The sequence below is a fragment of the Oryctolagus cuniculus genome, chromosome 8, assembly GCF_964237555.1.
Source record: "Oryctolagus cuniculus chromosome 8, mOryCun1.1, whole genome shotgun sequence".
In the NCBI taxonomy this organism is placed as follows: Eukaryota; Metazoa; Chordata; class Mammalia; order Lagomorpha; family Leporidae; genus Oryctolagus; species Oryctolagus cuniculus.
In genome coordinates this window covers 96,608,351-96,635,854 of record NC_091439.1, presented here as the reverse complement: position 1 = coordinate 96,635,854, position 27,504 = coordinate 96,608,351, and the positions used below count along the sequence as shown (strand labels likewise).

Below are 27,504 nucleotides of genomic sequence, written 5' to 3'. Positions count from 1 at the left end.
ATGGAAGATCTTCCTATAGGAGGAGGGAACTCTAGCATTTTATATATTGAATAAAGCAAACATTGTAACAAGCATTTTCAAGGCATAGTGTAGAAAATATATCTCACTTTCCTAACCAAATAATTTACAAGATTACACAGATTTAGTTAGTAAGTGTTAGGGCTCTCCAAGTCAAAAAGAATTTTTCTTGATGACATGTTTTGTATTTCATGAAAAAGGTGAACTGTGAACCCCATGTAGTACAAAAGAGCTTCCCAAGCACCATGCTAAAAGACTTGAGCAAGGTTGCTCAGTCTTGCATCTGCCCTGGGTCACGTGCTATATCCCTAAGGCGAACCTGTCATCCATGGCTTAGTTTTTGCTGAAGAAAACACAATTCTGTCAAATTGAAAATGGACTTTTTCTAACACACCTTGATAATCATTTTTAGTGATTTTCTACTTCATTCTTCTCTAATGTTCCTTTTACATAAAATTCTTTTCTTACTTGAGGTTCACACTCTTTCTACTCAACCCTCACTTTTCAACTTTGTAAATATCACAGTCACTTTGAGTTAGTTAAAGTTCAGGTCAGTTTATCCTGGAATCTCTCTTAGATTCATGGAAATCTTGGTAAAATCTGTGTACCCCCCTTTACAAGGATCTGGCTCTGGTTTTCTTTGGTTTGGGTACGAATGTTCTACTTGATTGTATGGAATTCAATAGATGATGTTTCTGGAAATACACATGAACACCTCAGGCTTCACTCCTCAACCACCACCAGGTTAAAGTGCCAGTGAGTCTCATTTTTCAGTGCTGTGATTAAAGTAGTATTACTTGAGGATCTGTGCAATTTGAGTTGTGTGTTTCTAAACGTTTAATCAAGAATAAAACATCTGGAAAAATCAGGAAGACACAGGTCTGACCAAATGAGAAGGACCATCTTCCACACAATGATACATAGTCTTTGATATCAAAGGAATGATTTCAACTCTGGTAAATTAATAGCCTTAGACATGAACAAGCTCTAATCTCTCTTTTTCTTCTTTCCTGCCCCAAGAACATTTCGATAAACAAGAAGGCAACATTTCACGATAAGGTAAGTAGTGATTGCCACACAGGCCAGCAGGAACCCAATCACATCCAGAGAGTGGTACTGGTACCAGGTGAGGTCATGGGCTGCAACCCGGAGATGTTTGGCTCCTTTGTGGCGCATGACGTACTCGATCCAGAAGACTGCTCGGTCCAGCGGCTTCATGGGCTGATCGTGGTGAATTCTTGATAACGTCATGGCGTTCTCCTTATAGCTGAAGGAAAATTAATGGACATCATCTTATAGAGTGAACTAGGAATTGTGGGTCTATACTTTTCATGTAGATGCGAAAGATGAGTGTCAAGAAAATGTAGAAGAAAATTATTTCTTCAGAAGGCTTTATAGAGACCTTACATTTATAGGCTGGAATTTGTTGAATACATAAAATGTGAAGATGCAGAGAGAGGTTTGGAAAGATCCAGGATTTCTAACATCCCAGTCTAGAATTTGAAATTAGTTACGTCCTCTGGATAAGGGGAAGCTAGTGAAAGCAAAACAAGCAAAACCAACAACAAAACTATTAGAGATGTGGAGCTGGAATTATTCAGTAAGCAATTGTGAATGGACCTGACATACAATGTTCAAAATAGTTCAAAATTTTAAATATAGGCTGCTAGTTTGTCATATGGGTTAGGGAAATGTCTTTAAAATGTTGATAAGTAGTTGGTATCAACCAGGAGTTGGTATAGTGTTGAAACATTAAGCATTGGCCGGCACTGTGGCTCACTAGGATAATCCTCCGCCTGTGGCACCAGGACATCGTGTTTTAGTCCTGGTTGGGGTGCCGGGTAGTCGTCCCGGTTGCTCCTCTCCCAGTCCAGCTCTCTGCTGTGGCCCAGGAGGGAAGCGGAGGATGGCACAAGTATTTGGGTCCCTGCAACTGCGTGGGAGACCGGGAGGAAGCACCCGGCTCCTGGATTGTGGTCAGTGCAACACCAGCAGTTGCGGCCATTTACGGGAGTGAACCAATGGAAGGAAGACCTTTCTCTCTGTCTCTCTCTCTCTCTCTCTCTCTCACTGTTTAACACTGCCTGGCAAAAAAAAGTTAATTATTAATGAATGAAGTGATAATTAAAGCTATGAAAGTATGAAAGCGAATTGCTTTTCTTTGAATCCTGACTCTTGACATTTTCTTGCCCTTTTTACAAATATCTGTGATCCAGTTTTTATTGTTAGATGAAATAATGTTGGAAGAAAATATCTCTACTTTCAAAAATTATTATGAAACAAGGATATTCCATCTTCTGTAGTGCAAATCAATTAAATCTTTATTTTATAATCTTCCAGGTAAGACAGTAATAACCACAGCCATAGACCTAAGAATATCCCCATATGGAAAAGAAATATCTCCTTTTTGTTCAGGAAGTTTTAACTGAGTAAACTTGAAAATCCTAGTTGCTACTATCTATCCGTGACAGCACTGCAGCATTAGAATAGAAAATTTGAGGCCGGCGCCGCGGCTCACTAGGCTAATCTTCTGCCTAGCGGCGCCGGCACACCGGGTTCTAGTCCTGGTAGAGGCGCCAGATTCTGTCCTGGTTGCCCCTCTTCCAGGCCAGCCCTCTGCTGTGGCCAGGGAGTGCAGTGGAGGATGGCCCAGGTGCTTGGGCCCTGCACCCACAGGGAAGACCAGGAAAAGCACCTGGCTCCTGGCTCCTGCCATCGGATCAGCGCAGTGCACCGGCCGCCGCGCGCCGGCCGCGGCGGCCATTGGAGGGTGAACCAACGGCAAAAGGAAGACCTTTCTCTCTGTCTCTCAATCTCACTGTCCACTCTGCCTGTCAAAAAAAAAAAAAAAAGAATAGAAAATTTGAGAACCCTGGAATGTCACTGAAAATATTATTTGATATTTCCATGCAGATTTACTGAAAACAAATCAGAATAATTTTTTAAAACACAACTATATGAATATATATGTGAAATAATGGCACATATACTGTTGCACTATAGTACCATTGTTTATTATTAATATGTATTCCACATATCATGTTTTAAATCTGTACCAACACAACAAAATTGATTTTGAAATACAATTTTAAGAGTGCTTATGCTGAAAGAAAATTATAACTGTGAAGATCCTAAGTTTGTACAATTATAACATTCCTGCCTCCTGGCTACAATTCTGTTCCTAATACTTCCTTGTCATCCTCTGTTAACCTTCTTCATTGATGCTCCACATTTCAATCATTGGCTAATGTGGGGAGCAACTCGGACTAGATTAAGTTACTCGAATTAAGACTTATTCTATGCATCTGCTCTCCCACAATATGGCCCTGGGAGAGGAGTAAACAGCTTCTACACAGCTGCCTGTCACCAACTTGACAAGCTGCAGGAGCTGCTCCTGATTGGAGGAGAGTAGCGTACTCGGCGTGTGGGTAGCAGAGTTGGGATTGGTGGAAGAGGACTATAAAGGAGGAGAGAGACAACATGCACCAGGAACATCTAAGGGGAACATCTGAATAACATCTGAGCAGCCCCCGAGAGAGCCGGCTGGCAATGTGCCACTCCCCCGTGGAAATGGGGAAAGTGGCAGGGGGAACCGCCCTTCCAGGGAGGTGGAAGGACGGCAGCCAACCCGGGAAGAACCAGCAGCAAACCCGGGAAGGGCCGAGCAGACAAAAGAATAGCGCAGGGTCCTGTGTCGTTCTTCCATGAAGAGGGGGAGCGACAGGCTAATTCAAAATCTGTGCACTACCGTTAAGCCTCTGATAATCATTCTATATATCCATCACAAGAAGATACAGTGATACTCCCAGTGAATTATTGATGATTATCCTCTAGCATTAAGCAAATCTGTACTCAATCTGATGTTCATGTTCTAAATTAGAATTGAGTCCTTATTCCTCCACTGAAAATTGATCTGAAAACACTGTGTAATGTTAAAGAAACAGTAATACTCACGAAGGGTCATTAATGACTGTCTTCAAGGCATTGAGCAAATCTGCACTGGACATTGTTTTCAAGTTCAACTTAACAGCTGCTCCCTTGGCCTTCATGTAGACAATGTTATCAAGTTGATCTCCAAACAAAGGAATGCCCACCATGGGAATGCCATGGTAGATTGCCTCGAAGACACCATTGGCTCCACCATGAGTTATAAAAGCCTTGGTTTTTGGATGACCTGGGATTGAGTGATTTTTAGAAAATTATTAATTATAAATATTACAAATGAAATGAGAAATGTATAATATGAGGCACTAAAAGCGCAGTGTACTCTAACAACACAGTATCAATGTCCATGAAACTGCATTTAAATAGCTTTTAGATCAAGAGAAAGAGGCACCTAAGTGCACTGGGGAGGTAAGGGAAGGTCACGTGGAAGAGGTGGTATGTGACGTGAGGCTTGTACTGTATGCAAGATTGCCAAATGGGTATGAAAGAGTACATTCTGGAAAAAAGGAACTGTATATGTGTCAAATTAAAAGGTCGAGTGCCTGTTAGAACATGCTCTCTCCAAGAAACCGTGCCAGCACTGAGTGTGATTTATAAGTTGTAGAAGGTTGCCCACACGCTATCTTGAAATTCCTTATTACTTTATTTTAAAGGTTGTTAATGTTTCCCACAGAAAACATAGAATTCTGCATAATAACAGAAGGGTATTAGTTTTGGTGGTATTTGTAAATTTCCATAATAGGGGAAAAGGCAGATGATAAATGTAATGTTTGAATTAGGATTCCATCTGACAAGCCAAGAGATTATTATTATTTAATTAATATGTTTGTAAGAAACAGATCAAGCACTAGACACACACATACACACATACACTTACACACACAGTGCAAGGGAAGTCCTTAGAGCAACAAAGGGAGAAGGAGATCTTCTTACTATGGTTCATTCATCAAATGCACCAAACAGCTAGGAATGGGCCAGGCCGAAGCCAGGAGCTGGGACTCAATCCAGGACTCCTGTGTGGCTGCCAGTGACTCAAATATTTTAGCCATCAGCTGCTGCCTTCTTCATCTAGGGTGAGTCAGCAGGAAGTGGGCATCAGAATTGGAGTTGGAACTTGAATCCAGGAACTCCAGTATAGGAGGCATGTGTCCCAAAAGCATCTGAACCCTTCAGTGAAATGCCTTCCCCCCTGGAAATGACTGAGAAATTCTCTCTGAGATGTACATACACTGAAAATAAGGATACTTTGATTCTGGGCCTACAAATTTTGTATCATAAAATTCCAAATCTTATAATACATTTACCCTAGGACTGGGCAAGGATTGCAAAGCCATTTGGCTTGATTCTTTAGGTTTTCAATAACAAAGTCTTACTACTCCTATCTTGATCGACTGTTACTAGTGTTTTCAGTATGTGTTCTCCAGAGCCTTACCAAGAAGGTCATTCTGGGGGATCCACTTATAGAGCCGGGTGTTGGATCCTAACATGTCTGGTTTCTTGCCTTCAAATCGCCAAAGAACCTGTTTGGTAAAGTAATAGCAATTTCATGAATTGGATTTGTAATTATGGCATGTTAAAATTCTAAGGAGGCTGGAGATCACTCTTAAATACCTTATATTGGAATGACAAAGAAAAGAGGGCAAGAGAATTTAAATAATGAGAATTAAAAGATGAAGCCTTCATGTCTCCTGTACTCTTCTTGCATTCAGTCAGGTTTAGAATGTATTCATGGTGTGTCACATATAGGATATAACCCAGGTAAGATGATGCTTGATAAATTCAAGCATCTAAGACATTATTAGGTGATCTTCATTCAAATGAAAGAAGAATATCTCATTACTGGTTTACTTGTGATCTGCATTAACTATATCTATATATCTGTAAATCTATATAGATACACAGATATATAGATATGTGCATGTATGTTTGTTTGTACATGTGTTTGTGTTTAAAATGTGAGACTTGTCTTCCAAATCTATTAACATTTTTACATTTAAAAAAAAATGGAAACAAGGGTTTATTTGCATCCACTGTTCCATAAGTTGTTTTATGAGAATCTGCAATTTTTTTTAATCATTTATTCATGTATTTGTAAAGCAGAATTACAGAGGGGAAGAGGCAGAATGAGAGAGAGAGAGAGAGAGGTCTTCAAGCCACTGGTACACTCCCCAGATAAGTGCAATGGTCAGAGCTGAGTCGATCCTAAGCCAGGAGCCAGGAGCTTCCTCCATGTCTCCCACACAGGTGGACGAATCCAAGGACCTGGGCCATTCTTCATCACCCTCCCAGCTCACAGCAGGGAACCAGAGCAGAAGTGGAGCAGCCAAGACCCAAAGCAAAGCCAACACGGGATTGTGGCATTGCAGGCAGTGGCCACACCAGCTACGCAATCGTGCCGGCCCAGAGAAATTGTCATCTTTTAATTTGAGAAATAAAATAGGTTGGCACTGAGGAACTACATTTAATTTGTTATATAAAAATTTCAAGATACATTTTTGAAATGAAACCATAATAGTATCACTACTGCTAGAATTGGAATTTCTTTTAATATAGGAAGAAAGAGTCAGTTCATAAGCATACAGTGTCTGAAAAAATCCATTATTGTGATAAGGCTAAATTTTATTTAACTGACTATTAGGATTTCCACGATGTATTGAAAGCATTGACAGCTGCTAATGCTGATTACTACTATAGCCAGATCATTTCCTTGTCAGCTACCAAAATAAGGTACTGATGTTAGAAATCTGAATTTATTCGAATCCTCTGGTATGTTTCTAACTCTACCGTTTGAGGTAAGTCAGCTTGAGCATGTCCCGAATTGCACATCTCTTCCCTCTCTTATTCCCACTCTTATATTTCACAGTGATCACTTTTCAGTTAAGTTTCAGCACTTAAGAAGAATTGTGTATTGATTACAGTATTCCACCAAACTATTAAGTAGAACAAACAAAAAAAATACTAAGAGGGATAACATATTAAGCTGCTCATCAACAGTCAGGGTGAGGGCTGATCAAGTCACTGTTGCTCAGAGTGTTCATTTCACTTTAACAGGTTTCCTTTTTGGTGCTCAGTTAGTTGTCACCTATCAAGGAGAACAAGTGGTATTTGTCCCTTTGGGATTGGCTTATTTCACTCAACATAATGTTTTCCAAATTCCTAACAGAGAACACTTTTCAGTTAAAATTTAAACACCTAAGAATAATTGTGTGTTAATTACAGAGTTCAACCAATGGTACTAGAACAAAAAAAATACTAAAATGGATAAAGTATTACATTGTACATCAACCGTCAGGACAAGAGCTGATCAAGTCAGTGTTTCTCATAGTGTCCATTTCACTTCAACAAGTTTCCCCTTCAATCCCATCGAGGTGGCATGTACCAATGCCATTTCACTTGTCCCAGTGATCAATTTCTGTACACAATTGATCGTAATGAAAGGACTAAGAACCAAAGGGATCACATAAACAAGACTAGTGTCTGCAAATACTAGCTGATAGAATAAAAAAAGGGAGAGAATGATCCAACATGGGAAGTGAGATACACAGCAGACCCATAGAATGGCAAATGTCCTAACAGCACTCTGGCCTCATAATTAGACCTTAAGGCATGCGGATCCAGCTGAAATGCCCATGAGAGTATTTCAGGCATGGAAAGCCAAGACACTCTGGTGGAAAAAAAAAAAAAAACTCAATGGAAGATCGCTGTGAGTGAGATCCCACTGGAAAGAATGGGTCATCAAAGAAGGAGGTACCTTTCTCTGAAGGGAGGAGAGAACTTCCACTTTGACCATGGCCTTGTCTAAATATGATCAGAGTCAGTGAACTCAGGGGGCTTCCATAGCCTTGGAAGCTCATGACAAGAGCCTAGGGTGATTACTGATGCCATAAACAAGAGTGTCAATTTGTTAAGTCAACAACAGGAGTCACACTGTGCACTTACTCCTCATGTAGGATCTTTGTCCTTAGTGTGCCTTACATTGAGATTTAATGCTATAACTAGTACTCAAATGGTATTTTTCACTTTATGTTTTTGTGTGGGAGCAAACTGTTGAAATCTTTACTTAATGTATGCTAAACTGATCTTCTGTCTATAAAGAGAAACGAAAGTGAATCTTGATGTGAATGGAAGGGGAGAGGAAGTGGATAAGGGGAGGGTTGCGGGTTGGAGGGACGTTATGTGGGGGAAGCCATTCTAATCCATAAGCTGTACTTTGGAAATTTATATTCATTAAATAAAAGTTAAAAAAAAGAAATTTGAATTTATCATCATAACTGGAGTATTTATCCTCATAAACTTGAGTGTACCATTTCTATTTGCTTTAGGAGAGGTAAAGTAATTTCTGATTCTCTTTGTGATATTAACATGGGGAGTTACTAGAGGGTTTTATCAGCTAAAAAGCTAAAAAGTAGTTGCTGAATACCAAGAGTTCAAAGGTGTCTTGTATATATCAGAAATGTAGTTCCCACTATTATTTAAAGAAGGGGACATTGGAACTCCATCACGTGTCAGGCTTGCTTTGAAATGACTCCTTCTTGTACTGCCATCTCCATCCTCAATCCAGAGGAATTGCACTCATGAGTTAGGATCACAGTTCTGTGGAGTGATCTTTTTATAAAGTACAACAGGTGCCTTCAGAACAGGACCCATCTCCAATTTTTCTGCTTCTATCTTTCTGCGAAGCCACTGCTAGGGTCCAGTAGTGAGGGGCAGATTAATTTTTCTGTTTCTCTAAATCTACTTAGATGAGTGCATAGCTGGGTTCATGTTTGGTGAGCTCTGGACTTTTGTTCTCCAAATAGGCTCCTGATTAGTATCTTAAATACCCCTACATACAAATTAGGGAAAGTAAAGAGACATGGATTATATGAGAATCCTAAACTTTATAATGCTCTTAAGATGTGTTTCAGTATTCCCTTAATGTTATTGAGGTAGTGCAGTCAGTAATGAAAATTCAGCCTCTGTCTGAATACAGCTTTAGTGTACACAGTGGCCTCGCAACCCTTCCAGCAAAGAAGCCAACAGCAGGGTAGAATTCAGTGATTTCTCTTTATCTGCCTGCTAAATGATTGAGTATTCCAAGGTTTCACGAGTCACCTGTTAGGTACATTTCTGATCAAAATGTCAATGTCAAAGTTATCTACAATGTAATATACTCTGTGCTATTTTTGCACGTGTCAGGAAGAGTTTAACTGATGTCTGAAGTGAATTATAGATATCATAAGTATCTCCACTTCACCTAGGAATATGTGTAATGAGACACTTTGCAGAGTTTAGCAGGCTCATTCAGCGGTTGCCTGCCCTTAGGGCACATTTCTGACCTTTTGTGGCAGCTGGGCAAGAGCTGATGCAATCACATTGGCCCTTTCTTCAGTCAGGTTACTGATCATGGACCCCAGGGAAAACACCACCACTCCCTCTTCTCCAGAGCTCTGCACAAAGTCTTCCATCTCCTGTGAAGAGAAAATTGGGTCTGTCATAAAGAGCAGCATTGTTGGTTATCAGGGTCTCAAAACCCTTTCTCTTCCCAAACTAAAACTCCGTGCCCTATGGACATTATGGGATACGTGTTTAGAGCACTGAAATCCTAATTTATATTCATCTTGTATTTTACAGAAAATATGTGATATTTTTATTTTCTTTGTTCTTCTGTTTGCAATAAACCTTCTATTTTAGCTGATATAGCATTATTAAAAGTTCTTTGGTAGAGCAATTATAATGGTGTGATAAGTATGTGTTGCATATATTTGTGTATATATAAATTTTAATCATTCCTTAATATTCAGTTTAGGTTACTAAAAATGTATTCTTATAAATAAATGCTACAGATACTGATTTGGCACTTACTAGTTCCTTTTCTGTGTACATTTTCTTTTCTTTTTTTTTGAAATCAAAATAATTTTATTAAAGTCTTACTAAATACTTTTTTTTTTTTTTGGAAAAGGAGCAGCCAGGACTAGAATCTGTGCCCATATGGGATGCCAGTGCTTCAGGCCAGAGCTTTAACCTGCTGTGCCACAGCACCGGCCCCAGCAGCTTTTTTTTTTTAACTTTTATTTAATGAATATAAATTTGCAAAGTACAGCTTATGGATTACAATGGCTTCCCCCTCCCATAACTTCCTTCCCACCCGCAACCCTCCCCTTTCCCTCTCCCTCCCCCTTCCATTCACATCAAGATTCATTTTCAATTCTCTTTATATACAGAAGATCGGTTTAGCATATATTAAGTAAAAATTTCAACAGTTTGCACCCACAGAGAAACATAAAGTGAAAAATACTGTTTGAGTACTAGCTATAGCATTAAATCACACTGTACAGCATGTTAAGTACATGGTCGTAGTCATAGTGGAAGTTCTCTCCTCCTCCCTTCAGAAAATGGTACCTCCTTCTTGATGACACGTTCTTTTCACTGGGATCTCACTTGTGGAGGTCTTTCATGTAGGGTGGTTGTTTTTTTTTTTTTTTTTTTCCAGAGTGTCTTGGCTTTCCATGCCTGAAATACTCTCATGGGCTTTTTAGCCAGATCCGAATACCTTAAGGGCTGATTCTGAGGCCAGAGTGCTGTTTAGGACATCTGCCATTCTATGGGTCTGCTGTGTATGTGTATCTTGCTTCCCATGTTGGATTGTTCTCAACCTTTTTTATTCTATCAGCTAGTATTTGCACACACTAGTCTTGTTTATGTGATCCCTTTGGCTCTTAGTCCTATCATCATGATCAATTGTGAACTGAAATTAATCACAGGGACTAGTGAGATGGCATTGGCACATGTACCTTGATGGGATTGAATTGGAATTCCCTGGTATGTTTCTAACTCTACCGTTTGAGGTAAGTCAGCATGAGCATGTCCCAAATTGCACATCTCTTCCCTCTTATTCCTGCTCTTATATTTCACAGTGATCACTTTTCAGTTAAGTTTCAGCACTTAAGAAGAATTGTGTATTGATTACAGTATTCAACCAAAAGTATTAAGTAGAACAAACAAACAAAAATACAAAGAGGGATAACGTGTTAACTTGTTCATCAACAGTAAGGTGAGGGCTGATCAAGTCACCGTTTCTCATAGTGTTCATTTCACTTTAACAGGTTTCCTTTTTGGTGCTCAGTTAGTTGTCACCAATCAGGGAAAACATATGGTATTTGTCCCTCTGGGACTGGCTTATTTTACTCAGCATAATGCTTTGCAAATTCCTAACAGAGATCACTTTTTCAGTTAAAATTTAAATACCTAAGAATAATTGTGTGTTTTTGATTTGCATTTCCCTGACTGCTAGTGATCTTGAACATTTTTTCATGTGTCTGTTGGCCATTTGGATTTCCTCTTTTGAAAAATGATTATTGAGGTCCTTGGCCAATCTCTTCTGTAGGTTGTTTGTTTTGATGTTTTGGAGTTTCTTGATTTCTTTGTAGTTTCTGGTTATCAACCCTTTATCTGTTGCATAGTTTGCAAATATTTTTTCCCATTCTGTCGGTTGTTTCTTTACTTTCCTGACTGTTTCTTTTGCAGTACAGAAACTTCTCAATTTGATGCGATCCCAAATGTTAATTTTGGTTTTGACTGCCTGTGCTTCTGGGGTGTTTTCCCAGAAGTCATTGCCGGTACCTCACCCCAGTTAGAATGGCTCACATTCAGAAATCTACCAACAACAGATGCTGGAGAGGATGTGGGGAAAAAGGGACACTAACCCACTGTGGTGGGAATGCAAACTGGTCAAGCCACGAAGGAAGTAAGTCTGGAGATTCCTCAGAAAACTGAATTTAACCCTACCATTCAACCCAGCCATCCCCCTCCTTGGAATTTACCCATAGGAAATGAAATTGGCAAACAAAAAAGCTGTCTGCACATTAATGTTTATTGCCGCTCAATTCACAATAGCTAAGACCTGGAACCAACCCAAATGCCCATCAACAGTAGACTGGATAAAGAAATTATGGGACATGTACTCTATAGAATACTATACAGCACTCAAAAACAATGAAACCCAGTCATTTGCAACAAGATGGAGGAATTTGGAAAACATCATGCTGAGTGAATTAAGCCAGTCCCAAAGGGACAAATATCGTATGTTCTCCCTGATTGGGGACAACTAACTGAGCACCAAAGGGGAAACTTGTTGAAATGAAATGGACACTATGAGAAACAGTTACTTGATCAGTTCTTGTCCTGACGGTTGATGTACAATGTAATACTGTATCCATTTTAGTATTTTTTGTTGTAGTACAATAGGTTGAACTCTGTAATTAACACACAATTGTTGTTAGGTGTTTAAATTTTAACTGAAAAGTGATCTCTGTTAGGAATTTGGAAAACATTATGCCGAGTGAAGTAAGCCAACCCCAAAGGGACAAATACCACTTGTTCTCCTTGATAGGTGACAACTAACTGAGCACCAAAAAGGAAACCTGTTAAAGTGAAATGAACACTCTGAGCAACAGTGACTTGATCAGCCCTCACCCTCACTGTTGATGAGCAGCTTAATGTTATCCCTCTTAGTATTTTTTTTATTTGTTCTACTTAATAGTTTGGTGGAATACTGTAATCAATACACAATTCTTCTTAAGTGCTGAAACTTAACTGAAAAGTGATCACTGTTAAATATAAGAGTGGGAATAAGAGAGGGAAGAGATGTGCAATTCGGGACATGCTCAGCTGACTACCTCAAACGGTAGAGTTAGAAACATACCAGGGGATTCCAATTCAATCCCATCAAGGTGGCATGTACCAATGCCATCTCACTAGTCCCAGTGATCAATTTCTGTTCACAATTGATCATAATGATAGGACTAAGAACCAAAGGGATCACATAAACAAGACTAGTGTGTGCAAATACTAGCTGATAGAATCAAAAAGGGAGAGAATGATCCAACATGGGAAGTGAGATACACAGCAGACCCATAGAATGGCAGATTTCCTAAACAGCACTCTGGCCTCCTAATCAGCCCTTAAGGCATTCGGATCTGGCTGAAAAGCCCATGAGAGTATTTCAGGCATGGAAAGCCAAGACACTCTGGCAAAAAAAAAAAAAAAAAAAAAAAAAAAAAAAAAAAACAAAAAAAACAAAAACAAAAACAAAACCTAAATGAAAGATCTCCACGAGTGAGATCCCAGTGGAAAGAATGGGCCATCAAAGAAGGAGGTACCTTTCTCTGAAGGGAGGAGAGAACTTCCACTTTGACCATGGCCTTGTCTAAATATGATCAGAGTCAGTGAACTCAGGGGGCTTCCATAGCCTTGGAAGCTCATGACAAGAGCCTAGGGTGATTACTGATGCCATAAACAAGAGTGTCAATTTGTTAAGTCAACAACAGGAGTCACACTGTGCACTTACTCCTCATGTAGGATCTTTGTCCTTAGTGTGCCTTACATTGAGATTTATTGCTATAACTAGTACTCAAACAGTATTTTTCACTTTATGTTTCTGTGTGGGAGCAAACTGTTGAAATCTTTACTTAATGTATGCTAAACTGATCTTCTGTCTATAAAGAGAAACGAAAGTGAATCTTGATGTGAATGGAAGGGGAGAGGAAGTGGATAAGGGGAGGGTTGCGGGTTGGAGGGACATTATGGGGTGGAAGCCATTGTAATCCATAAGCTGTTTTGGAAATTTATATTCATTAAATAATAGTTTTTAAAAAAGTGGATAAAAAGAATAATTGTGTGTTAATTACAGAGTTCAACCAATGTTACTAGAACAAAAAAAATACTAAAATGGATAAAGTATTACATTGTACATCAACAGTCAGGACAAGAGCTGATCAAGTCACTGTTTCTCATAGTGTCAATTTTACTTCAACAAGCTTCCCCTTTGGTGCTCAGTTAGTTGTCCCCAATCAGGGAGAACAAATGATATTTGTCCCTTTGGGTCTGGCTTAATTCACTCAGCATGATGTTCTCCACATTCCTCCATCTTGTTTCAAATGACCCGGTTTCATTGTTTTTGAGTGCTGTATAGTATTCTATAGAGTACATGTCCCATAATTTCTTTATCCAGTCTACTGTTGATGGGCATTTGGGTTGGTTCCAGGTCTTAGCTATTGTGAATTGAGCGGCAATAAACATTAATGTGCAGACAGCTTTTTTGTTTGCCAATTTCATTTCCTATGGGTAAATTCCAAGGAGGGGGATGGCTGGGTTGAATGGTAGGGTTATTTTCAGGTTTCTGAGGAATCTCCAGACTGACTTCCATAGTGGCTTTTCCAGTTTGTAATCCCACCAACAGTGGGTTAGTGTCCCTTTTTCCCCACATCCTCTCCAGCATTTGTTGTTGGTAGATTTCTGCATGTGAGCCATTCTCACCGGGGTGAGGTGAAACCTCATTGTGGTATTGATTTGCATTTCCCTGATTGCTAGTGATCCTGAACATTTTTTCATGTGTCTGTTGGCCATTTGCATTTCCTCTTTTGAAAAATGTCTATTGAGGTCCTTGGCCCATCTCTTAAGTGGGTTGTTTGTTTTGATGTTCTGGAGTTTCTTGATTTCTTTGTAGATTCTTGTTATTAACCCTTTATCTGTTGCATAGTTTGCAAATATATTTTCCCATTCTGTTGGTTGTCTCTTCACTTTCCTGACTGTTTCTTTTGCAGTACAGAAACTTCTCAATTTGATGGAATCCCAAAAGTTAATTTTGGTTTTGACTGCCTGTGCTTCTGGGGTATTTTCCAAGAAGTCTTTGCCTGTGCCTATATCTTGCAGGGTTTTTCCAATGCTCTCTAGTAATTTGATGGTGTCGGGTCATTTATTTAAGTCTTTAATCTATGTTGAGTGAATGTTTGTGTAAGGGGAAAGGTTGGGGTTCTGCTTCATGATTCTGCATGTGGAAAACCAGTTTTCCCAGAACCATTTATTGAATAGACTGTCCTTACTCCAGGGATTGGTTTTGTATCCTTGATCAAATATGAGTTGGCTGTAGATGTTTGGATTGATTTCTGGTGTTTCAATTCTATTCCATTGGTCTATCCATCTGTTTCTGTACCAATACCATGCTGTTTTGATTACAACTGCCCTGTAGGATGTCCTGAAATCTGGTATTGTGATGCCTCCGGCTTTGTTTTTGTTGTACAAAATTGCTTTAGCCATTCGAGGTCTCCTGTGTCTCCATATGAATTTCAGCATCATTTTTACCAGATCTGAGAAGAAGGTCTTTGATATCTTGATTGGTATCGCATTGAATCTGTAAATTGCTTTTGGGAGAATGGACATTTTGATGATATTGATTCTTCCAATCCATGAGCATGGAAGAGTTTTCCATTTCTTGGTATCCTCTTCTATTTCTTTCTTTAAGGTTTTGTAATTTTCATCGTAGAGATCTTTAACGTCCTTGGTTAAGTTTATTCCAAGGTATTTGATTGTTTTTGTAGCTATTGTGAATGGGATTGATCTTAGAAGTTCTTCCTCAGCCGTAGTATTGCCTGTGTATACAAAGGCTGTTGATTTTTGTGCATTGATTTTATATCCTGCTACTTTGCCAAACTCTTCTGTGAGTTCCAATAGTCTCTTAGTAGAGTTCTTTGGGTCCCCTAAATAATCATATCATCTGCAAAGAGGGATAGTTTGAGGTCTTCCTTCCCAATTTGTATCCCTTTAATTTCTTTTTCTTGCCTAATAGCTCTGGATAGAACTTCTAGAACTATATTGAGTAGCAGTGGTGAGAGTGGGCATCCCTGTCTGGTACCAGATCTCAGTGGAAATGCTTCCAACTTTTCCCCATTCAATTGTTGCATCTTTTTCCGGCTTAGGAATTAAGGTGATGCTGGCTTCATAGAAAGAATTTGGGAGGACTCCCTCTTTTTCGATTGTTCTGAATTGTTTGAGAAGAATTGGAGTCAGTTCTTCTTTAAATGTCTGGTAGAATTCAGCAGTGAATCCATCTGGTCCTGGGCTTTTCTTTGTTGGGAGGGCCTTTATTACTGTTTCAATTTCTATCTCAGTTATGGGTCTGTTTAGGTTTTCGATGTCTTCCTGGTTCAATTTAGATAGGTTGCCTGTGTCCAGGAATCTATCCATTTCTGATAGGTTTCCCTGTTTGCTGGCATAGAGGTCCTTGTAGTAATTTCTGATGATTCTTTTTATTTCTGTGGTGTCTGTTGTTACGTTTATTTTTTCATCTCTGATTTTACTGATTTGGGTCTTTTCTCTTCTTTTTTTTAGTTAGTTGGGCCAATGGGTTGTCAATTTTGTTGCTTTTTTCAAAAAACCAGCTCCTCGTTTGGCTGATTTTTTGTAATTTTTTTTTATTCAATCCTGTTGATTTCTTCTCTGATTTTAATTATTTCTCTTCTCCTACTAGATTTGGGTCTGGTTTGGTGCAGTTTTTCTCGATCCTTGAGGTGAATTGAAAGCTCATCTATTTGGTGCCTTTCCAATTTCTTGATGTGGGCACCTATTGATATAAACCTTCCTCTTAACGCTGCTTTTGCTGTATCCCATAAGTTTTGATATGTTGCGCTGTTATCCTCATATACTTCCAGAAAGTTTTTTATTTCTCTTTTGATTTCTTGAATGACCCAGTGTTCATTCAGGAGCATGTTGTTCAATTTTCATGTGTTTGCATATGCTCTAGGGATTCCTGAGTTGCTAATTTCCAACTTCATTCCTGAGAAGCTGAGAAGCTTCTGGTCTGAGAAGACCCATGGTATGATTCTAATTCTTTTGAATTTGCTGAGACTTGTTTATGGCCTAGTATGTGGTCAGTCCTAGAGAAGGTTCCATGTACTGCTGAGAAGAATGGAAATGCTCTCTGTTTAGGATGAAAAGTTCTGTAGATATCTGTTAGATCCATTTGGGATATAGTGTTGTTTAAATCTACTGTCTCCTTGCTGATCTTCTATCCTGTTGATCTGTCTATTTCTGAAGTCCCCCAGTACTATTGTATTGGGGTCTAAGTCTCTCTTTAAGTACCTTAGCAAATCTTTTAAATAAACCGGTGCCCTGTAATTAGGTGCATATACATTGATAATCGTCATATCTTCCTGTTGAATTGATCCCTTAATCATTATGTAGTGCCCCCTCTTTGTCACTCTTAACAGTTTTGTGGTAAAGTTTATGTTGTCTGATATTAAGATGGCTTCGCCCGCTCTTTTCTCATTTCTGTTGGCATGGTATATCTTTTTCCAGCCTTTCACTTTCAGTCTGTATGGATCTTTGTTGGAAAGATGTGTTTCTTGTAAGCAGCAAATAGATGGGTTTTGTTCCTTAAGCCAATCAGCCAATCGGTTTCTTTTAACTGGACAGTTCAGGCCATTAATGTTCAATGTGACTATTGATAAGTAGCAGCTTTGCCCTGCCATTTGCCAAAGATAAGTTCTAATATATGCTTTGAATTCCCTGTGATCTTTTGCTGTGAGGTTTCCTTCCTTTACCTTCTTTCATATTGATGACTGTGTTTCTTTGTTTCTGTGTGTAACACATCTTTAAGCATCTTTTGCAGGGCTGGACGAGTGGCGACAAATTCTTTCAATTTCTGTTTGTTGTGAAAGGTCTTTATTTCACCTTCATTCACAAATGAGAACTTTGCAGGATATAATATTCTGGGCTGGCAGTTTTTCTCTCTTATTACCTGGGCTATATCTCGCCATTCTCTCCTAGCTCGTAGAGTTTCTGATGAGAAGTCAGCAGTGAGTCTGATTGGAGATCCTCTGAGAGTAATCTGACGTTTCTCTCTTGCACATTTTAGGATCTTTTCTTTATGTTTCACTGTGGAGAGTTTAATTACAACGTGTCGTGGTGAGGATCTCTTTTGGTCATGTTTACTGGGGGTTCTATGAGCTTTCTGTACTAGGATGTCTCTGTCCTTCTCCAAACCTGGGAAATTTTCTGCTAATATCTCTCTAAAAAGGCCTTCTAATCCTTTCTCCCTCTCCATGCCTTCAGGAACTCCTAGAACCCGAATGTTGGGTTTTTTAATAGTATCCTGAAGATCACTGACAATATTTTTTGGATTTCTAATTTCCTCTTCTTTTCTGTGGTTTGATTGTATATTTTCCTGTTCTCTGTCTTCTAAGTCTGATATTCTCTCTTCTGCTTCACCCATTCTGTTTGTAAAGCTCTCTAATGTGTTTGTCATTTGATCTATTGAATTCTTCACTTCATTATGATTTCTTGTCACTATCACAGTTTCGTGTTCTGCTAGTTGTTTCATTTCATTTTGATTCCTCCTTAATATTTCATTTTCACAAGAGAGATTTTCTATCTTGTCCATTAAGGATTTCTGTAGTTCAAGAATTTATTGTTGAGAACTTCTTAATGTTCTTATCAATTTTTTGAGATCTGCTCTTGCATTTCTTCTATCTCATCATCTTCATAATCTTGAATTGGGGTGTCTGTTTCATTTGGGGGTGTCATCCTTGTTCTTGTTACCTCGGCTTTTGCGTTTGTTTGGCATATTGGAGATATTCTTTATTTGTTTCTGGTTATACTGTGACTCTAGATTAAGTGGACTGTCTGCTTTTGATGGATCCTTAAAGGCTGTGATCGGTGTGGCAAGAGAGCTCTGGTTCTATGGGGTTAAGGGTGTGCCAAAGGTGATTCACCCTGATTGTTCTCTTGCTTGCTCTGGCTCTCTCTCTCTTTCTCTGTGTCTCTCTTTTTTTTTTTTTTTTTTTTTTTTTTTTTTTGACTCAGTTGGGAAGTAATTCCACACAGCTGAGTGGAATTGAGAGTAGTTGATGTATGAAATCTGGCCCCTGTGGGTATTCGTTTGCTTACCAGAGTCAGGTGTTTCTGCTTGGCTAATGAGGGGCACCTGCTTTACATATGCAAAATGGTGTGCACTGCTTTACTTAGGTAAAATGGCATCTGCCCTTTGTCTTGCTCGGCTTTTTAAGGTGAGTGGAGAGAGAGGCTAAATGTCCATGATGGTTCACCTTATTTATTCGATATTTTTCTCTCCTCCAGCCAGCCTGGTAAACTTTCCCCAATGGAGTTTCAGGCCTCGTTCTCTGCAGGCTCTTTCTGCCTTTCCCCGCCAATGTCTCGGGTTGCAGAGAGGTTTTTTTCCTCACCTCCCCTTCCAGCTGGCGCGCAGACTCTGCAGCTCCAACGGGTCCGGCGTGTCCGGTGTGTCTGGCAGGTCCGGCAGGTCTGGAGGGTCCAGCGGGTCCGACGGGTCTGGTGGGTCCGGTGGCTCTGGTGGCTCCCGCGGCCTGGCTTCCACGCGGTGGGCGACCTTGCTCTCCCCGTAGGTCCTCGGAGTCACAGCCACTAGATCTGGAAGAGTTTCCTCTGCAATTTTTCCCTGATCCTTTTCGTGAGGTTACCGTAACTCCACTTTTATTAAACTATCTTTTCCCGGACTATCAGTGCGTGCCCTCACTATTCCGCCATCTTGGCTCCTGCTCTCTCTGTACATTTTCATGTCTTATAAACCAAAGAATATATTTTTAAGTCACTCTATGTTATTTGTTAAACTTCTCTCTTCTGTCTTACAAAAGGACAGAGATTATATGAGCTTACGATAATTAATAAAAAAGCAAGTTGGTAGGGGAAACAGATGTTTTAACAGAATATGTAATTAAGCTCCACAATTCTGTACTTGGTTTCAAATATTGTTTACACAACTAAATCCATGAAGTCTGAGAATTTGAATTCTGCAAATATTTGAACAGAATTGACACTAGTGCATTAAAAATGTTGTGAAGCATAATTGAGAGTTATATCTTTTATTATTATTAAGAATAAAAATGTAGATTGTGAAAGGACAATACAAGTGTCTCATATGTAGGTCACCTTATAAACAGGACATTGGACAAATATGAAACTTTTCATGTATCGCATAATAGCAAATAAATGACTTTCATTACTAGTACAATTATTTTCAGTGCAAAGATGCAAAATACTTTCAGAAAGCATTCCATCACATTTATGGTGATATGTTGTTGGATTCATGTGATACAGCTTGTTTTGATAGTGTCATTGGTCTTACTAATTTTGAAGAATATGAGTTCTCATGTTAAATCATCTTAGATAGTAATAGGTCCAAGCATTTTATACTTCCTTCCTCTTGAAATGTCCTGATTTAAATAATTTTAGGTATGTTAAGCAGTTTTCTCTTTTTAAATCCAACACATTTAAGAAATCTTTCCTGTCTTTTTCACAACTTCGTCAATAATCCATGCATTTACTAGACTCATATCAATTATTTGTTTGAAGAAAGTCTTATACAATTTTAAACCTTTAAAAATTTTTTCAAGAACTGCATAGATAGAGATGGGAAACACATCACTACTTGTCAACAACAACAACAAATAGCAATATGCTGGAGTGTGTCAGGCAGCATTGCTGTATGCTATTTATTACTAAACAGTATACATTGTCCCAATGTTCCATTTATACGACAGCTACTTTTACATATTGATAATTTGAAATACAATGCATCCTTGAAATAAAACGGCATCCTAGTCATAGAAAATAGTTTCCTAAATGCATTTCTTATGTTGTATATCAGTTTTATATAGAATCATTAGTTCAGCTGAACACTTAGTGACAGTTTGCTTGCAGTAATGAGTATGGCATTTTCTCAGTGAATATAAAAATGTTTTCAATGTCTAGTCACTCTCATTTAAATTTTTCAAAGAATGGCATTCTAAAAACAATTATTTCATAATTGCCATCAGTGGAATATTTGTTACTCAATATATGCTTTATAGATTTCCTATGTAATGGATGATGGGACATAATTGTTAATAACAGCAGGTATTTTTAAAAACTAACACCATTTAAATTCTATCCATCTTCTTTTTCTCTAGTATTGCTCTTTTTCCTCCTCTTAGTAACACTGTCACTTTCCCTTTATGAAAATCAGGAAATCATTCAGTGTAGAGATATGTTGTATCGTATTCTCACTAATATTGCCTCAGCCTTTAGACCTGTGAAAATTACCATATGAAGCCAAACTACGTGCATTCAAAATAGATATTTTATTTTAAGCATTTAATATTAGCTTTACTAAGCTGTAAGATGTCAAATAATTTAGTATTTCTTGAGATCATTTTATACAAAGAATATTATAGAGATCATATTATGAGAATACATATATAGATAGATCTTTATATACACATATGTTTAGAATATTTGCTTGCACAGTCTTAAAAGTGCGATATGAATTTAAAATATATTAAATTCTTGATTTCCTTTATGAAAAATGCCATCCTGTGCACTGACAGAATTCTATTTCAATTATAAACTGAAGGCCACTTTCAGGCACAATGAGTAGGAATTCCTAAACCTTCATTCCCTACACAGTGCACATTTCCCCTGATGTCATTCTCTCAGGTACCTATGAGACTGAGGCCCAGTTTACCTAAGGGAGCTTTACTGTGGTGTCCCGTAGGCTTGTCAAAAGACAGAAATCATTGCCCTTAGAAGATTCCATTTCTTTCATGTTTTGTTATAAATCTGGATCTCAACAAGAAATGATGTAATGTGGTGGTGAAAGCAGTAAACATTGGGTGTGGCTGCAAATAATTCAGAGCCACACATTTGTTGTCGAGAAGTGGTTTTCCTGTTAGGCTGGAATACTGGTGAAGAGCCTCAATGCTTACAATCAAACCTTAGCTCTCATCTTTCTCAACTGATTGTCAAAACTTAACACTTGCTTTTAAATGAGTCTACTATATTTTTCTTCTCTTTGACTTTACTTTAAATGAGTATACTATATTTTTCTTCTCTTTGACTTTACTTGAGAACATAATTTCAGTCTACTGAAAAGACATTAATTGTATGAGAAACAACAAGAGCAATAACAATGTCAATAGTCAGCAATAGTTCTGGTTTACTGTGCCAGAGACATTTTATATTGTGTTTCATTTTTATGTTTTAACTCACAGATAAAAAGCATATATTTATAGAGTAGAATGCAAAATTTTAATATATACATACATTATGTAATGTTCAAATAAAGGTAAACATATTACATATTTTCAAACATATATAATTTATTTATGGTGAAACATTACAAATTCTTTTTCCCCCAGATTTATTTTTGTCAGAACTTACAACAATTTCCTAACTATAACTAAGTACTTGTTTATCACCATTTTCCCATCACTCTCATCCTTCAACTCTCCCTGGCTTTTGATAACTGCCAATCAATTTCCAACTACTATGAGATCAACTTTGTTAGATTCTAATTATGAAAGAGATGCAGTTCTTATCTTTCTATGCTTGGATTATTTTCAAGTTTCACCACTGTTGTCACAAATGACTGGATTTATCTTATTTTTTTAATAGTATTTCATATTTTATATGTACCACATCATTCGCCAGTGGATAGACTTAAACTTCAATTCCTACTTCTTGATATTGTCAATAGTGCTATAATAAGATGTAATAGTAATAGTGATGTAATCTAATAGTGATGTAATATTATGCAATAAGTGATATAATAAGATGTAGGTAGATGTCTCCTTGACATGTGGATGGATTTCATCCCTTTGGATATTGGAGGCATTTTAGATGCATTAGCTATATTAACAGAGCATACTGGTGGTGTTACTGTTATGAAATCAAATGTAGTCATTCCTACGACTATTAAAGTCTATTTCTCCACTGTCTGCTGCCTGAACTTATTTTTTTTAAAAAAGATTTATTTATTTATCTGAAGGTCAGAGTTACATAGAGAGAGGAGAGGCAGGGGGAGAGAGAAAGAGAGAGAGGAGAAGAGAGAAAGAGAGAGAGAGGTCTTCCATCTGCTAGTTCACGCCCCCAATTGGCTGTAGTGGCCGGAGCTGTGCCCACCTGAATCCAAGAGCTAGGAGGTTCTCCCAGGTCTCCCATGAGGTGCAGGGGCCCAAAGACTTGGGCCATTTTCCACTGCTTTCCCAAGCCATAGCAGAGAGCTGGATTGGAAATGGAGCAGCCGGAACTAGAACCGATGCCCATATAGGATGTTGGCACTGCAGGCGGTGGCTTTACCCACTACACCACAGCATTGGTCCCTGCCTGAACTCTTACAGTTGTCTTTTTTTAATACAACATATTTTATTATAATCCATATATGGCATGCAGGTTGTGAGTCCTCCGTCTGTGACAAATAACCTAGAGAAGGAGTCAGGCTCTGTGAGCCAGTGACATCCACGGTGTTTAAATTTTTAAATGACATGGGATTTAATTACTCATAGGGAACCACCATCTTAAGTCTCATCTTTTCCACAGTCATACCTCTCTTAAATCTAATCCAATGTTTGAATCTTCAAAACTGTTTTCTTTTTAAAGTAATCTGATCATATCTTATCAACTCTTTGATTTCTTCAATGTTCTTATGAGATATTTTAAACTCTTTCCTGTTACACATACCAAATTTCCTCTCTAGTGAAATAAGCTCTTTATTCAACTTCTAATTCTTTCTTTTCTTTTTAAAAAAGATTAAAAAAAAAGCGAGAAAGAGAGAGATCTTCCACTTACTCATTCACCCTCCAAATGGCCACAATGATTTGGGGCTGGGCCAAGCCGTTGCCAGGAGCCAGGAACCTCGTCCAGGTCTCCCATGTGGGTACAGAGGCTCAAGCACGTGGGCTGCCTTCCACTGCTTTCCTAGGCACAAGCAGGTATCTGGACCCGAATTGAACTGGTCTTGAACCAGTACCCATATGGGATGCAGACCCTGTAGGCTCTGGTTTACCCCACTGTGCCACAGCACAGGCCCTTCAACTAATTCTAAAATAGCAGTTCTTGAAAACTGTGCTTAAAACTCTAGTACTAGGGTTGACATTGTGGTGCATCAGGTTAAGCCATGCCTTGCCATGCCAGAACCCCATATGGGTACTGGTTCGAATCCTGGCTGTTCCACTTTCAATTCAGGTCCTTGCTAATGGCCTGGGAAAAGCAATGGTCCAAGTGCTTGTGCTCCTGTCACCCAAGTGGGAGACCTGGATAAAGCTCTTAGCTCCTGGCTTTGACATGGCCCTGGTCATTGTGACCATTTGGAAAGTGAACCAGTGGATAAAAGTTCCCTCCCCCCCTTCTCTCTCTCTCTCTCTCTCTCTCTCTCTCTCTCACTCAATGTGTGTGTGTGTGTGTGTGTGTGAGTGAGTGTGTCTGCCTCTCTGTTTCTAACTTTGAAATAAATAAATCTTTTTTTTAACTTTTATTTAGTAAATATAAATTTTCAATTACAGTTTATGGATTACAACTGCTTTCCCCCCATAACTTCCCACCCACTCGCACCCCTCCCATCTCCCAGTCCCTCTCCCATTCCAATAAATAAATCTTAAAAAAAAAAAAACTTGGTCCTTTTTTATGGATTTTTTTCTTCCCTCTTCTCCCTGTTCCTGCACATCCTCTGTTTTTGACCTTTAGTATCAGTGGCTCCTGGACGTCTCTTATGATCCTTATTAGATATACTCCCAACACTGTCCTTCTTTCCAATCTAAACATTTCCACTCAAGTTTAATCATTTGCCCATAGTGTATCCTAAAGGGATCTAAAGGTGATGGAGGAGAGAAGACACTGTGTCTACCTTGCCTCTGTATGTCCAACACATGCTTCTGTTAAATTCTAGTCACTTCATGAGTATACATCAAAAAAGTGACTTGTAGTTTCTTATGTGTTGAATAATGAAGACCTTAATCTAACAGACTCTTGTCTCAAAGTCTCCCAGATTTTGCATTTTACTCTGTAATGAAGGTGAACTCTGGATACTTGTGATGGTGTTGAAATACAAGCACTTTTTAAATTGTCCATGGAAAGTGTACATTGGCTTCTTATTCAAATTTCCATAAACTTTTAAGCCCCCTCATGTGAATTTCCCCCTGGAAAGATTTTCCCACCATTTCCTGTAACTCTTCCTTTGAATCAAATGTTGTAAATGAAGAATGTAGAGTCATTTCTATGGAAAATATGAAGCGAACCAAATATAGCACACAGGAACTTACTTACCTGAGGCAGAGGTTTGGCAGGTTTGCAGTGGAGCCCTCCGATGAAATCAAAGTTTGGTAAAAGTGGCCGAGGAAACTCCAAGTCCCAGTAGCTTCGAATGAGCCACATGTCAGCTTTCCCCATTAGCTCCAAGAACGTAACAGGTCTTCCTGAATGTGAGAAAAAGAAAGAAGAGGGAGAGTAGTGAGGGAAATGTGATGTGAAGTACATTATGTCAAATTCTGAAAGGCGTTGGAATTATGCAGTGAATGATGTATAAAGTACACAGTGTGAAACCGAATATGTTATATAGGCATCGTATAATTTACATGTAAAATTTATGCATGGTTCACATTATATGTGTGTGTGTGTGTGTTCGTGTGTTTGTGTGTATGTGTGTGACAATACCAGGGAATAATAAACATAGAATCTCACCTCAATAGGCTCATAATCATAAGTAACTAATAAAATAGAGCACTATAGAATCAAACATGGAAAATGTAGAGTAAAATAGGCATGGAAAAGCTTGGTGAAATCCTCCGTATTTCTATTTGTGGTTGTATGCCGCCCTGGAACACCCTAATCTAGTGATGGTCCATTGGCTTAAACTGACCCTGTGATGTAAACACTATTGCATTACATTTGTGAGAATGACAAATCTTTTTATATTTTTATTTCATTATTTTACCTATAAAAGATGAATTCCTTTGATTTTGCATTCATACAAGCTCACATTCAAAATCACAAAAGTTAGGATCAATTAAAAAGATGACTTACCCAGTACTTCACTGTAAAATTGATCCCATCGCTTCTCATTAAATTTTGGGAACCAAAAGTCAAAGTAAAGCACGCATAGCAGATTTTGCACCCTCTCCATGAATGTCATTTGACTGCCTAGACCAGACATAATAACAGGAACATAGGAAGGAGGCAGTAAGAGTCCTCCACCATGCTTTTGCAATAAGTAGCCAGGAAAGAAGCGGAGATTGTACACGAGGGGTATTTTAAGTAGCTCAGCCAGCAGCTCACCACCAGGACTAACAGGATCTGCAAGAACAACATCAAATCTTGATTCCTGCAGCTTTGTCATGAGTTTCTTGTTCAAAATGACTTCTTTGCAGATAGCTTCACAAATGTCAGAATATTTTAAAATAACTATTTTCGTTACTGAAAAGTGTTCCCAATTACTATCTATTGACATATTATTTATCATTCTAGAGAACCAATGCATGAAAAAATTCTCGATTTCATCTTTCCTGTAGGATGTATGGAAAGTTTCAAATTTAATTCCCGATTCATTGTTGGAACCAATTACAATAGAAGCTGAAGATCTCAGGACAGTGACTTCATGGCCTTGCTGGACAAGTGCATCCAGGATTGTCTTCATATTCATCCAGTGACTGAATTCCATAGGCCACACCAGCACCTTCCCACAACTCCCAGAGCTGAAGCAGCAGCTCAGCTGTAGCAGCAGCAGCAGAACTGAAATGCATTTCACAGGCATCCTGGTGAAGTGCAGTGCTTCCTCTCCCATCGCTGTTCCTTTCTTAGCTAGTCAAGCTTGAATCCATGAAGAAATTCATCACGTAGTTAAAATATAACCTGAATCAGTGATAGTAAACATATCTCAATCTGATCTCTGCACTGAGATGGCATTTGGAAAAAGTTAAGGTAGATGACCTCTGTGTATATCAGTGTGTTTTGAGTCTCCCCCACATTTTTAAGGACTTACAGAGAGAGGGAAAAATAGAGAAAGACACCTTGCATCCACTAGTTTACTCCTTTAATATTCACAACTGTAGGGACTAAGTCCAAGCTGAAGCCGTGAGACTGTGGCCCTCTTTGGGTTTCCTATTTGAGTGGCAAGGCCCTAAAATACTCATGCAATCTTCCTTTGCCTTCCCAGGGACATTGTTGGTAGTTTGATCAGAAATGGATCAGATGGGATTTGAGCTTCTGTCGCTTGAACTGATGCCAGTGTTGTGGACAGCGGCTTATCAGCTGTGCTTCATTGGCGGCCCCTGAAGTCTCTTTTATGGTTAAGTGCTGCCACCTCTCTCATATTCTCTGACCTGCTTGTGTGAGGCGGTTAGGTTAGAGCAGTGACCCTAGCAGCAGCAAGTGAGAGGTGACTTGCTTCTGCAATCTCTGTGACACAGAACCAGATAATGTTTCTTAGCCTGGTTCAGGGCATTTTTTGGGTAGAATCTCTGATAATACACATGCATCCATTTCGCTAAAGAATGTGTATAATTCTGTGTTTCATGGTATTCTCATAAAAATGTGTAACCACAATCACTAATCAATTTTTGGGCTTTTCATAACTCCTAAAGAGAAACCCAATACCCTTTATCCTTTGTGCTTCCCCTTCCAATGTCTGATTCCTACAGTCGTAGCAAGTACTCATCTACTTTCTGTTTCTAGAGATTTGCTGTTTCTGGAATTTCATGTTAGTGAAATACTACAGCATTTGAGGTGGAAACATTGAAGCACGTCTCTGTCAGTTACCTCCCTGCCTGATGAGTAAGTCTGCAACCTCTATTCTTTTTTTTTTATTTAAAGATTTTTGTTTATTTATTTGAGAGCTAGAGTTACAGACAGTGAAAGGGAGAGACAGAGAGGTCTTCCTTCCATTGGTTCACTCCCCAAAGGGCCGCAATGGCCAGAACTGAGCAGATCTGAAGCCAGGGG

The 27,504-nt window shown here is 38.8% G+C and overlaps 1 protein-coding gene across 1 annotated transcript; it reads right to left on the bottom strand.

The window, feature by feature from the left end:
- Positions 1 to 512: 512 nt before the first annotated feature.
- LOC138843392 (UDP-glucuronosyltransferase 2B13-like) lies at positions 513 to 26,376 on the bottom strand. The gene is made up of 6 exons (XM_070047217.1): positions 25,591 to 26,376; positions 24,835 to 24,983; positions 9,282 to 9,413; positions 5,396 to 5,483; positions 3,973 to 4,192; positions 513 to 1,285 (listed from the first exon to the last, which is right to left on the bottom strand). The coding sequence occupies exons 1-6, from the start codon at positions 26,345 to 26,347 to the stop codon at positions 1,006 to 1,008; spliced, it is 1,626 nt and encodes a 541-aa protein (XP_069903318.1). The 5' UTR covers positions 26,348 to 26,376; the 3' UTR covers positions 513 to 1,005.
- Between the last annotated feature and the right edge of the window lie 1,128 nt (positions 26,377 to 27,504).